General features: G+C 43.6%; 3 protein-coding genes across 10 annotated transcripts; 1 reads left to right on the forward strand and 2 right to left on the reverse strand.

Annotated features, from left to right (window-relative positions):
• The first annotated feature begins 97 nt into the window (after positions 1-97).
• Positions 98-2252, forward strand: LOC135093749 (small ribosomal subunit protein bS18m-like). Its single transcript, XM_063993330.1, has 4 exons — positions 98-252; positions 666-778; positions 1471-1678; positions 1847-2252. Exons 1-4 carry the CDS (start codon positions 162-164, stop codon positions 1936-1938), a joined length of 504 nt encoding a protein of 167 aa, XP_063849400.1. The 5' UTR covers positions 98-161; the 3' UTR covers positions 1939-2252.
• LOC135093751 (ADP-ribosylation factor-like protein 16) lies at positions 2250-11848 on the reverse strand. 7 transcript variants are annotated; one of them, XM_063993333.1, is made up of 5 exons: positions 11834-11848; positions 11056-11206; positions 9674-9870; positions 9421-9569; positions 2250-2707 (listed from the first exon to the last, which is right to left on the reverse strand). In XM_063993333.1, exons 3-5 carry the CDS (start codon positions 9840-9842, stop codon positions 2525-2527), a joined length of 501 nt encoding a protein of 166 aa, XP_063849403.1. In that variant the 5' UTR covers positions 9843-9870; positions 11056-11206; positions 11834-11848; the 3' UTR covers positions 2250-2524. The 7 variants fall into 7 exon arrangements, with proteins under 7 accessions (XP_063849403.1, XP_063849408.1, XP_063849406.1 ...); XM_063993338.1 differs by lacking the exon at positions 11834-11848 and having other exon boundaries at positions 9674-9849; positions 11056-11792; XM_063993336.1 differs by lacking the exons at positions 11056-11206; positions 11834-11848 and adding an exon at positions 10744-10788.
• On the reverse strand, positions 3048-9124 carry LOC135093747 (peroxisomal ATPase PEX1-like). 2 transcript variants are annotated; one of them, XM_063993328.1, is made up of 5 exons: positions 6156-9124; positions 5611-5849; positions 5289-5353; positions 4719-4924; positions 3048-4372 (listed from the first exon to the last, which is right to left on the reverse strand). In XM_063993328.1, exons 1-5 carry the CDS (start codon positions 8659-8661, stop codon positions 3654-3656), a joined length of 3735 nt encoding a protein of 1244 aa, XP_063849398.1. In that variant the 5' UTR covers positions 8662-9124; the 3' UTR covers positions 3048-3653. The 2 variants fall into 2 exon arrangements, with proteins under 2 accessions (XP_063849398.1, XP_063849397.1); XM_063993327.1 differs by having other exon boundaries at positions 5611-5864.
• Positions 11849-13219: the final 1371 nt, after the last annotated feature.

Below are 13219 nucleotides of genomic sequence, written 5' to 3' on the forward strand. Positions count from 1 at the left end.
ATCTCTAATGAACATTTCGCCAGTATATCTATTACTTTATCAAAGTATATATATCACGATTTCTTCTTTTTTCCTGTCTTTATATAAGACTTGAGTGGTTAGGTGAGGAGAAATAGTTTAATTCTTTATATTCATACCTTGCACTTTCTTTGTGTTCAGCCATGGCGCTTACCTGTGGCAGACGAATTTTTGTATTGGCCAAGAATTCCTTACTGAGCCATCCTGCCTACCTGCGGCTGCCTGGTGCTGTGTGTGAGTGATCTTTGTAGTGCTGTGTGTGCTGTGGGAGAGTGGGGCGAGGTTTTCAAAGCTGTAATGAGGTGTATGTGACTCTGGCCGGTCAGGCAAGTGAGGGGCACGTGAAATGTCAAGATTTCCCAATAAGATCTGTGGGAACTACACTGCTCTACATAAATCCTGTTACCCGCTTCCATATTTATCTGTTGTGTGTTTGGCATCTCTCTCTCTCTCTCTCTCTCTCTCTCTCTCTCTCTCTCTCTCTCTCTCTCTCTCTCTCTCTCTCTCTCTCTCTCTCTCTCTCTCTCTCTCTCTCTCTCTCTTAACGTAGCCCTTGGATGGAAACTCTAACGTTATTTCAATATTGTAAAAAAAAAAAAAAAAACACTAATCCCAGCCCTTTTCCCTGCTCTCCTCACACCTTGCAGACTCGGGCCGCGCCTCCTGCAGCACCGGCGGGGGACAGGATGGGCCACACACCCCTGAAGACGTGATGAGCTTTGATGCTGAGAAGTTGGAGGAGCTACTCAAAGATGACATAGTTAGTTTATATTGTCAAACTTGGTACTTTTTTTTTTTTTTATGTAAGTACTGGTCAAGGGCAACAAAAAAAAATTAAAAAAAAGCCAATTGAGGTGCTAGTCCCAAAAGGAAGGTCAAAAGGATCATACATAATTGGAGGATAAGTTTCTTGAATCGTCCTTGAAAGAGCCGGAGTCACTGGAAGGAGGGATTACAAAAGCAGGCACAGGGAGTTCCGCAGTGTTGCGTTCCTGTGTTTCCGTGGCATTACTTGTTTTGTGGATTGATGTGTTTGGTAAATTATTGCTTTTTTTTTTTGTTTATTTAAATGATTCATGTTTTTTTTTCCTTTTTCTTTTTTTTTATCTGCCACTTTGTGTTCTTTGTTAGTGGAAGGTGGATAAAAATTTCAGTCTTTTACTGGCATTGTGGAATCTGAATCTCTCTCTCATCACTTACATTAGCACTAAACACTATAGAGTCTTTCACTTCCTTTCAGTCTTTCCATCTTGACTCTCGTCCAAAACTATGACACACTCTCTCTCTCCGTCAGCCTTTAGACAATTAAATATTTCTCTTCCTTTCTGCCTTTATTTCTCTTCTCTTGCTCACTTTCACACCTTCAGCCAGTAGACAGAATATTCCACTTCCATTCTGTCTTTCCTTCTCTCTTCACCCAGCTCCTGACACACCTCCTTCTCTCCCCTTCAGCCTGTGGACATGTCAAACCCATATCAGAAAGAGAAGGTGCAGTGTCTCCTCTGTAAGTACGATGTTAAACTGGACTACAAAAACGTGCGGCTGCTGTCTCAATTTGTCTCCCCCTACACGGGCAAGATGTATGGCAGGAACATCACTCGGCTGTGCAGGAAGAGGCAGGAGGAGCTGAAGAGCACAATAGCAAAGAGCAAGAAAGCAGGTGAGTGGATGGAAAGGATGGATGGTATAAGGAAGGATAGGTTTGGATGGAGAAGCGATTAAACCTCGTAAAATGTATGAATAAATCAAATACACAAATGAAGGTTGCTCTTTCTATTCAAGTTTTTTGCAATTACAGTTTCTTCTATTTTATCTTTTTTTCCCCCAGGCTACATGGCGGTGATGCTCAAGAGTGTGGAGTTTCTGAAGGACCCCAAGCTGTTTGATCCGAACAACCCCATCAGGCCACACAACTTCTAGCCCCCTTGATGCTGTATTCCACCCACCTCCATCCCAATACTATGCCTATTTCTCATCCCAGCCTGAGGATCCTCTTTCACCTGGGCCCTGTTTCCTTATTCCTACCATCATTATTCTCTATCTTAACTTCTTCGTCCTTATCCCATCCAACTTTTCTTATTTCTCTATTCTCATTACCACTACCACTGTCACTACTTCCTGTCCTGTTCCCTTCTTCCCCTCCCATGGGTTGTACATAAGTGTTTTGTATGCCATAAAACCCCATTGTGTGTAGAATCTGCCACAGGAATTTTATAATAAAAGTTGATATATTGTCTGGTAGTTTATTTTGTTAGCAGCAGAAATTAAGTGTTTGAGATACAGAAAAGATAATGTTTCAGGCAGATAACAGTGTTTACTATGTTATGACACACACACACACACACAGGCATTCCCTAAGAGTAGACTAAAATCACATTTAAGTCTCTTAATGGCACAGACACACACAAATGAACAGGAACAATGCAAGACTCATCACACACCACACACCCACCACAATGAAGCCACAAGGACAGACACTCGTCTCATCATCTCTACTTTTCACTCCTCACTTCTCCCCCGTGATCCACTTAAGGAGTGGCCGCAGACCCTTGCCAGCAAGAGCACTGACTTCAAAGGTGACAAGCTTCTGCGGCACCTTTTCCTGCAGTGTGTCATAGCGCATGACAGCCAGCAGTTCATTAGTACCCCGGCTCATGGCTCCATCAATCTTGTTGAGCACAATGGCCACCTGAAGAGAGGGAAAGTTGATGGTGAGAGAGAGAGAGAATTTTAGGTAAATATGATAAAAAGAACAGGATTTACTTTGATATGTAATTGTAAAATAATCTTAAAAAGTTGTGTTACTTTCACAAGTGTGTCAATCACAACCTTCAAGTAAGATGAGATTGAGGTAATTATTGAATGCATATGATTCAGCCTTCTCTTACATGAAGCCTGTTATGTTTTTTTGCACTGTACCAAGTTCAATACTTGCCATCTTCAAGTGTGGAGGAGCAGACAGTGTGGTCAAAGTTCAGTGATAATACAACATTCATGAGTCAATTGACTTGAGGCAAAAATACCAAACATTTCATGATTTGTTTATTTAAACATTCACATCCCACTACCACCGACCAATTCGCTATTACTGAGGAAGCTGCTTTAGAAATTAGTGAAAATAATTAATGTGCTAAGGCTTGAGGGAAAGCAGAAAGCCAGTGCAGAAAATGAAAAAGTGAAGACAGCAAGACATATTCATATACATATCAGACTGACCCAACCCTTACACAGAGTAGCCAGGATGAGACACCAGGTCTTCCCTCACTACAGGTGTAAGAGAACACATAACACACCTCTTAACAATAATGCAGGAACAACAGTTTTGAGCACATGTTAAAGTTTTGTAAACGATTCAATAACAACAGAGAAAACCACTCATCTTAACACCTAACACGTACAAAAACAGATGACAGCACCGAGTTAATAATGTCTTAAATATAAAATCTTTGTGACCCTCAAAAAGTAACACGAAGATATATATGATTATATATTCTATAAAATTATCTCTCCTATTGTCTTTGTGATTTTGGCATATTAAGAATCCAAGTTTATAATACACATTGCACAAGTCCTGAGGCAAGTGAACCCCACACCAGCATCCAGCAGGGAGTTCTCAATCTGCAGACACTCTCACATCACGCCAGTGTTGCTCTCTTCCCTGGTGATGGCTGGCCAAAATTTCCCTCTCTAGATTTATTGAAGCTCCTGTACAGCTGTTCATATTTCTGTCTCTCGGCTGGGGTGACTGAGGGCCTCACCTCCCTAAGTGCGGCAAGAATGTGTCTCTGATAAACCCTGAAGTCTGGGTTCTCAGGGTCTGGAGATGAGGGCTGTGGCTTCCTGACTGTTCTGGAGGGAGGTGAGTTCCCTTTGGCCTCCCTGGAAACTGTCCACTCTTCCCTGGCATTCTTTGGTGAGGCAGAGCCCCCCCGCTCCTTATACACCACTTTCTCTCCCTTCCCTTCAAACACCACCTCCTTGATGCTGTTGTAGGAGTCAGCAGCTGAAAGTTCCCCTTCAGCTTGCATGCAATAGTCCCTCTCTGCTTCCATTAACTCATTCTCCTCTCCAAGGTCTGAGTCTCCTTCAGCACCCGACTCCTGTGCATCCTGCCTCGGCTCACTGGGGATGATACCCTCGTACAGACTGTCCCCCAGGGCCTCTTGACCCACCAGCACCTGGGCGGAGGAGAGGAGGCCCTGCAGATCGGCCCCGGTGAAGCTGTCTGTGAGGTCGGCTATCTCACACCAGGCAACCTCCTCCCCAAGCTCCATGTCTTGGCTCAGGACCTGCAGGATCTCCACCCTGTCACTGTGTGTTGGTATGGGACAGAACACACACTTGTCCAGGCGTCCTTCAGAGAGAGAATAAGTAAAGAAATCTGAAATATTTGTCATATGTCTACATCAACACATATTCAACATAGTTATGAATAAAAATAAAACAGTCATATCCTTTGTCTTGATACACTAATGAAGACTTGACACAACTAAAAATACAGAAGAGCATTAAGTAGAAAAACCTGAAATCTTTAATTGTTCCCCAGTTTCAAAGTTAATCAACAGATGATTCTGAAGGAAGGCAACAAATTCATAAATCCCACTTCATCTACACAACCACACAAAGATAAGCAAACAAATATAGATACTCCAGTACATCCAGCAACACCACACACGCAAGTGACACTACTGCTGCCTCACCTGGCCTAAGCAGTGCTGGGTCAATGAGGTCAGGTCTGGAGGTGGCCGCCAGCACATACACCCCTGACAGGCCCTCCACCCCATCCATCTGTGTGAGGAGCTGGTTCACCACCCGGTCTGTCACCCCAGTGCTGTCGTGGCCTCGTCTTGGTGCGATGGACTCAAACTCGTCAAAGAAGAGGATGCAAGGCTTGGCACTGGCGGCCCTGAGGGAGGAGATGAGGGGTGGAACTGTTAAGGTTGACAGGTGGAAGGGACTCATGTGGGAAATGTTATCGACCAACTAATTTAAGTGAACTAGTAAGTGGAAAATGTAATGTCAAATAAGAATAAAACAATAAAACTTAAATGGGACAGGAAACTTAGTTGATGTCTTTTTTTTTTATTTATTTCTTTTATGCTAGAAGGACACCAGCCAAGGGAAACAAAAATCTAGCACTGGTTTCCATCAATATTACTTTTTTGTAATTTGCTGTTATGAAAAGTTTTTATTTTCATCTTGGGCAATTTGTAATGTTCTTTCATATTTGAGTTTTATGTCTTATGTTTTATCTTTACTACTTTGCATACCTCTCAAAGGCATCCCTGACAGCTTCCTCACTTGCTCCAATATACTTGGAAAGCAGCTCTGGTCCCTGCATGAGTGAAGGCAAATGTCACAGTTAATATACAGAAAGCTGTGCATCAGACAACCTGCTACAAGTCATCTTATGCCACACAGTCAGTACATTCATGCTTGCAGCCTGGCAGTCAAAATTCAATCCCAGAGCAGAAATAGACAGCAACTGTAATCCAGCAGCTCAACCTTCTTGTGTGAATAACCTGCTACAGTTCCTAACATCCAGGCCTTCCCTCTTCCCTGTCTTTCTCTCACATCAAGCAGCAGACTCACCTTGACAGTAATGAAGTTAAGGTGACACTCGGCAGCAATGGAGTGAGCCAGCAGCGTCTTGCCAGAGCCTGGAGGGCCATACAGCAGCACCCCAGACCTCAGGCGCAGCTTTACTTTGCTGAAGAGGATCGGGTGGGCGGCAGGCCAGGTCAAGGTCTCCTCCAGCACAGTCCGGGCCTCTGCCAGCCCCCCCACTCCCAGCCTTCCTGCCCTACTGCTTTTCTCAGACAGACTCAGGCCTGTCAAGGAGTAAACTGGAGGTGAATGATGGACTATGCTCACTACCTTCAGAATCTTTTAAGTTACATTTTCAAGGTGAATTTAAGTGTAATACTGGACACAGTAAAATAACAGAGGGAATTCATCAGGATAGTCTTTACCTTTTATGAAAAATTACTATGACAATGGAAAAATTTATTTGTGCCTTACAAAATTATGTCTATACTATTCTACTTGATACAAATAACCTTCGTTCTTATTTTGTATATGAAAACCAATGATAATAATAATGATAACAAGCATGACACAGGTGCCTGCAGCCTCACCTCTCAGTGCCAGTGGTGTGTATCCTTCCAGTGCTGCTTCCAGGTCACCATCCAGCACCTGTCCTTCCTCCCTCCTGGATGTAGTCTGGCCTGGCCATTCTCTCTCACCACTACCTGCTGGGGCCACTTGGAAGCCTCGGTCAGCCACCTCTCTTGCACCAAGCCTCCACCTGTCACATACACTCAGATATGTCCGCAGCGCCACGTGGCTCAGGTCAGGAAGAGTAAAATTTTCTGTTCGTTTGGCGAGTAACTTGTTTTGAAATGCCAGGCACTTCGAGATGTCACTGTGGCCTTGTGTTGGTCCATCAGTGCCTTGTGTGCCTGTGTGTGGTGGCTCATGCCCAAAATGCCTGGCAAGATGGGAGGCAAGCATGGCACTGAAGGCTGCAACTCTGCCGTCAGGACCAAGGGGAGGGATGCTGAGGGTGCAGGGGAAGTAGTGGCACCCTTGAGGGCTCACCACTAGTGGATGGACACCTGACCTGTTCAAGCACGAGGCTACGACCAAAACACTGCCACTCACTCCATTCTCATCATGCGAAGACCCACCCAGGAACTCCATCAGCTGGTTCAGGAGGAGCTTGAGCACTGTGACCAATTGCATAGAGTGGCTATGGAGGGGCCCAGAGTCCTGCTGGTCCTCAGAGGTAGATGGCACCAGGCTGTCGAGGTCGTCAAGGAACACAACAGCTGGTCTCCGGAAGATGGCTTCTCTGAACACCAACTGCAGCTTCTTCTCTATAGTCTCAGCTTTCTTCCCCCTGAGCACCTTGAGGCTGGTCATGCTGCAGTGGACGTGGTGAGGATGCCGGGAAAGACTCACTATGAGGGATTCCAGGAGACTTGTTTTCCCTGAGCCTTTGCTGCCCTGAAGAAGAGCAAACTGAGGCCCAATACTTGACCAGTTGCTCAGGGAAAAGAGGATGTGCTCCCTAAGTTTCACCAAGACTTCTTGGTCCCCAACGTAAGGATGCCTGGCGTGGAAACAGGGTCTCAATTCATGTGTTGAGGCCAGGATGTGAGGGATGTCTGGGTGCTGCTTCAGTGGGGTGACATCAAGCAGCACGACAGACTCCCTGGAGAGCTTAAGAGGTACGCTATCTCTTGTTCTCAACAGCACGTCAATTCTGCCGTCATCCGTTTCAACTTCCAGCAGCACATTCTCATTGATGACAACAGGACATTCATCAGTTAGGTCTTTCAGCACTGTCTTGATCTTGTGCAGGAGTGTTGGTGAGCGTGACGCATCGCTGTTGCTGGTGATGGCCAGCACGTCAACACACACTGGAGAAGTCTTAGTGGTGACTTCTGAAGTCTGTATCTCAACAACACTGAAATCACTCAGCTTCATGAATCGTCTCCATACATTTGGGATGATGCAATTGCCGTCTTTCACAGCATCACTTATTTCCTTGAAGTGTGGCCCATGTAAGCTTTTTTCAGCAAGGTAATTCTCCCAAACAACAACTGTACACACAAAATTATCTGAGGATTCTCTTGAGGGCTTCTCCTGCTTCTTTTCATTATTAGGCTTCTTCTCTTCTTTGCTCTGGCCTTCTGCAAGATCCTTAGGGGACTTGATGACACGAATGCCAGCAATAAAACTCACTGTGTCACCATACACAGTCCCGGAGACACTGTGTTGACTTATTATCACCAAAGATGGATGGTGCGTGAGGCTTCCTAATGAGTCTATCAGCTCATCCGGCAACCCCACCACTCGTGCACCCAGACGAACATCCTCCCTGATGGGGAAATCATTCTGAGTGGCCCTTCTGTCCCTCAGCTTCCCCATCATGAACTCCAGGATTAGTGTTAGTACATCCCTTGAATGCTCCTCCACCTTACTTTCCTCATTAGTTTCTCCCTTATGAAATTCTTCCTCTAGTGCATTTTCCGCTGAAGGCATCTCAGATGGGACAAAGTTAATGGCCGTGTGGGTCGGGGAGTAGTCACCCTCAGAGGGCGGCAGCACCTCCACCTGGCTCATGGGGTGGAGGGTGAGCTGGGACACAGGAGGCTCTAGACCAATGACCTGGAGGGTGACACAAGCACCACCCTCCAGCCACAGGGGAACACGCTGCCCCAGGCCCATTACACGCACCTGGCTCAGAAACGCTACCTGTGCCAGTTCAGCATTCAGCGCCAGAATTTCCCACTGGTCCAGGGAGCCAACCTTCACACTCACACTGGAGCACTGCGGCGGCACGGCAACCTGCACCAACACCCCGGAGGCCCCATCACTCATGCCGTTCTCCCTCAGCAACTCCCTGCTCACATACACCTCCTCACATATCCCCGCATCACTGATTGAGTGGCCATGACTGTGCACCTCCCCAGCCCAGGACAACAGCAGCCTGTTCTTCTCTGCATCCACAAGACTGAAGGTTGGGGTTTGTACAGGCGTGACCAGGACAGCCAAGGAGCGGGGCAGGGAGAGAAAACAGTGGCGGGCAGAGCTCTCCCTGACCACCACTGGCCGAGAAAATCCTCCCACTGGCATTGTTCCACCAGTAGTTCCAGACAGACTTGCACTAAATGACTGGACTCTTCACTTTCATTCCCTCACAGCCATTCATAATCTCACACACTGTTCTGGTGGACTAATTCAAATTCACTGTCAATAACTTCACAAATTAGTCACTGTTTTCTTTGCAACACTAGGTATAAAATTCCAGCCCTTGATTTGATAGGCAGGATACACTAACCTTACACTGGCTTGACTCTCCAGATTTTCAGCACTCCACAATAAAGTCAATTTCTATCCACCACTAAGTAAAGAAAGCCAGTCACTCTAGATACACCAACTTTACACTGGCTTGCACCAAATTCATTTTACTGTTATTGGGATTAAGATATTTGAGGATGGCTTATATAAGTTGTTCAAAAACTTATAGAGTGATATTATTAATCAATAACTCTCAATACAGCAATTGTGTGCAGTGCAAGAAGCAGCCATAATCACACAGTGCGCTGAAAAAGAGAACACAAAATTGAAGAATCTAGTGAATAAAGACAGAATTCATTTACTGGGTGCATGAAACAACACTGTGCTACAAAGACCAAACATGCAATTCATAGAAAAAAATAGCAATAACAAAAACAAAACACAATACGATAATAATCCTACACAAATCTCCAAAGCCAAAAATAAGAATCAGACTGTGCATCAATAAAATTTCCACAAGGTGTAAATCAAGTTTTAAACAATAATACTAAAGCCTTCACATTACCAGCATGAAACCTGGCCACTGTGGCTCACCTGTGATGCCCTCAGCCTTGGGTGTGACAGGAGGTCCATCAGCAGCAGTGTTGCCTCTCCCAGCTGTGTCATGTTCACAGCATCAATGACATACATGACTTTGGGCACACCTCCAAAATAGCTGTGCCAGATGGGTGCCATGCTCCCCCCTGCAAGATGGAAACCGGATTTGTGGTGCATTTTTTCCCCAGTTACTGTCTTGTGAGTGATAAGATAAAAAATGGGATAGTTTTCATGGAGCTGTAATGCTTACCCAGCTCTCTGATGCTAATGGGAGGCAGTTCAGGGCCCTGAGTGATAGTGGTGATGTTCATGCCAACTGTGGGCACTGTGGTCAGGTTGATGTCTGGTTTCGTTAGGTTGGCAAGCCTCCGCAGCAGCAGTGTCTTGCCTGTGCCTTCTGGACCAATGCACAGCAGCATCTTCCAGCTGTGTGATATTTGTGGGAGCCTGAGATATGAGACACTCGCTTAATAAACCAAAGAATTGCTTCCAAGTGGACAAAATCTAAAGAAAATTATGTATAAGGTGCTGGTGTGGTATGCAAGAGTCAGAAACATTAAATCCGGCCTTAAAAAAAATACAAAATTGCCTCCAAGAGGACAAAATCTGATAAAAATTGTGTGTAAGGCTGTATGCGACATTGCAGAGTTAGAAAGAATAACAAAGGCAACAGCACTCCCATATCTCAGAATATTTGCCAGCTCCTGTTAGTTTTTCTGTCAATGAAATGATGTTACTGATGACACTGTCAGGAAGCACGAATAAAGTGGGTAGTGTGAAGCAGACCTTGCATGGCAGTAAAGAAATAGCTACAAGTCTGTCATAAGGGTGTTAGGAGATTGTATTGACTTGAAGGATGCTCCCTAGAAATCATAGGTACACGCTTTTGATAAGAAACACTTAAATTACTATCTGAATACGTCAAATTTATCACCAAAACAGAGGATGAAGTAAACCGAAAATTTACCCCCCCCCAAAAAAAAAAAAAAATCACGTGAAAGCATCTATAAATCTGCAAATATGCTGAAAATGACAAAATTGGTTCGCATAATCCTTTTAATACTACACAAAGGAGACGAACCATACATATTCACAATCAGGCAGTGTCAGGATGTACAGGTTCACCAAACACCGTAATAACCACAGACAAACTAACCTATATACTCACACACTCAGACAGCAAACCTCGAGGCACTAAAGATCTATAAAAGTCCCTGTGCTGGTGAAAGGAGAGAGAGGAGCGAGAAGAGCGAGAGGAGAGCAGGAGAAAGCCAAGCACAAGAGTAAAACGGCACCAGTCTTGAAGCTACAATGACCTACCAGTTACTAGGCAACTCAACACTAACTAGGCACAGGGCTGCCAACTTGATTTTGCGGATAGTACCAAATCGGAGCATCAAAACGTACCAAATCTGAACAAAACGTACCAAATGTAAAATACACTAGGATATATACTCGTGTATATATATATATATATATATATATATATATATATATATATATATATATATATATATATATATATATATATATATATATATATATATATATATATATATATATATATATATATATATATATATATATATATATATATATATAAACGTATAATAAGAAACATTATTTTCTTACCTTGACTAAAGCTGTAAATCCTCGTCCCCTCTTGTGTTTTCCACATTTGTTCTGCCATATTTAACAGCACTCGCAATTTTTCAGTCTGGGCACACAACATTAGCAATAAACCCTGGCAAATTATCCATTACTGAGACAGGTAAGTTATGTTCTGCAATGAAGGCGCACATCTTAAACTCTGAGGCTACGACTTGTTTTTCAAAACTTGCTGATACACTCGGTTGAAAAAAAAAATTGGTGACTTTCTTAGGCTGGTTACTTGCAATCATTTTTCTTGTGCTTCTCAGTTAAGCGGTGCCTTTCTAGTAATGTTATGCTGCCGGATAATTCACTGTCACATGCAGTGCAGAATGCCTTATTTGGGTTTTTCTTACTCTGAATCATCCATGGTGAAAATTTGGGGTCACTTAACAGTTTCAACTGAAATTTATGATCATATTTGACTTTCTTCTTTGGAGTCTGAGGACCCTCATCATCACTGTCAGTCAAGTGGTCTTACTTGTCTTACATCACTCATGTTTGTATCATGTCATTAACCCCGGATAAAAAAAAAAAAGAATGAATAAATAATATTCGTAACCGTAATGTATGAAATTATCGCGTAGAGCCCATGGCCACTAACACACATAGCTTACTCATCTTTCCCTACATATTAAAATTAATAAAAACATATGCAAACGCCTATGGCTACATTTGTTTCTGGTAAGCTGGTATTAGTATAATACTGTCCTGAATAAAAGCAAACTGTCTACATAATTTGATCCTTCACCGTAATTACAAAACAAACGTGGTTTCACATCACTTTAACGACACACGCTACAAGAGCCTTAAGATAGGGTGATAGAACACCAGACCACTATACGTGTTACACTAGACAGACACTGATGAGTGATGACGGGTAACACTTGCTTCAAATGAAGGGGAAACATACTTGCCAGATACGACAGGATAGCTGGCGCAGCGTAATTATTGACGATTTGATCCCAGCCCGTGGTTTAACTACAATTAAGAGCTTCACCCCATAATAAAGCCAAGAATGTCCCCAACCAAATTAGGTGAAAAATTCTATTGTAAACTACGTGTGAGCAATACAAGAGCTAATTATCTCTTTAATCACGAATCAGTAACCGCATCATTTGAGCCCACCCTTTCCCCTACACGTATGAACGTGTAGGGGAAAGGGTGGTAATATGGAACAGTCAATATCTCGCCTAATCTGCTTTCCATCTGCTGTTAACTAAGTCAACCATATCTATTACTTCCACTTGATGTTACCAGAGTAGGCTGATGAACGAGATATAGGCCTGCTTTATATATATTGGCAACCCTGACTAGGCAACTTCACCGTGTTTATTTGGTTCGTTACCATGGAGACCACGCCGCGCCTCATTTGTGTGGTTTGAACTTCATTTTCATAGTGTTTTAATGTGATTTCTTTTGAGGCCTAGCTATATCAGAAGAAAGGTATGGGAGAGCAAAGTGACAGAGAGAGAGAGAGAGAGAGAGAGAGAGAGAGAGAGAGAGAGAGAGAGAGAGAGAGAATCCCAGCTCGTTTTTATTTATTTATTTATTTATTTGTTTATTTGTTTATTTATCTTTTATTCAAGTAGGACAATATTATATTAAAAAGAAAGATGCAGTTACCTAAAACATCTAAAGTGCGTACAGGTTTCTCGTCTCAGTTCGTTGTTGACCTTTGTGAGGCAATAACAGCACCACGTCTCTGCTAAACTGCCAGTTGTGGAGAATTTTTTTTTTTTTTTTTATGTAGGAGGGACACTGGCCAAGGGCAACAAAAATCTAATAAAAAAAAAATGCCCACTGAAATGCCAGTCCCGTAAAAGAATCAAAGCAGTGGTCAAAAATTGATGAATAAGTGTCTTGAAACCTCCCTCTTGAAGGAATTCAAGTCATGGGAAGGTGGAAATACAGAAGCAGGCAGGGAGTTCCAGAGTTTACCAGAGAAAGGGATGAATGATTGAGAATACTGGTCAACTCTTGCGTTAGAGAGGTGGACAGAATAAGGGTGAGAGAAAGAAGAAAGTCTTGTGCAACGAGGCCGCGGAAGGAGGGGAGGCATGCAGTTAGCAAGATCAGAAGAGCAGTTAGCATGAAAATAGCGGTAGAAGACAGCTAGATATGCAACATTGCGGCGGTGAAAGAG

Source organism: Scylla paramamosain, chromosome 43, assembly GCF_035594125.1.
Source record: "Scylla paramamosain isolate STU-SP2022 chromosome 43, ASM3559412v1, whole genome shotgun sequence".
In the NCBI taxonomy this organism is placed as follows: domain Eukaryota; kingdom Metazoa; phylum Arthropoda; class Malacostraca; order Decapoda; family Portunidae; genus Scylla; species Scylla paramamosain.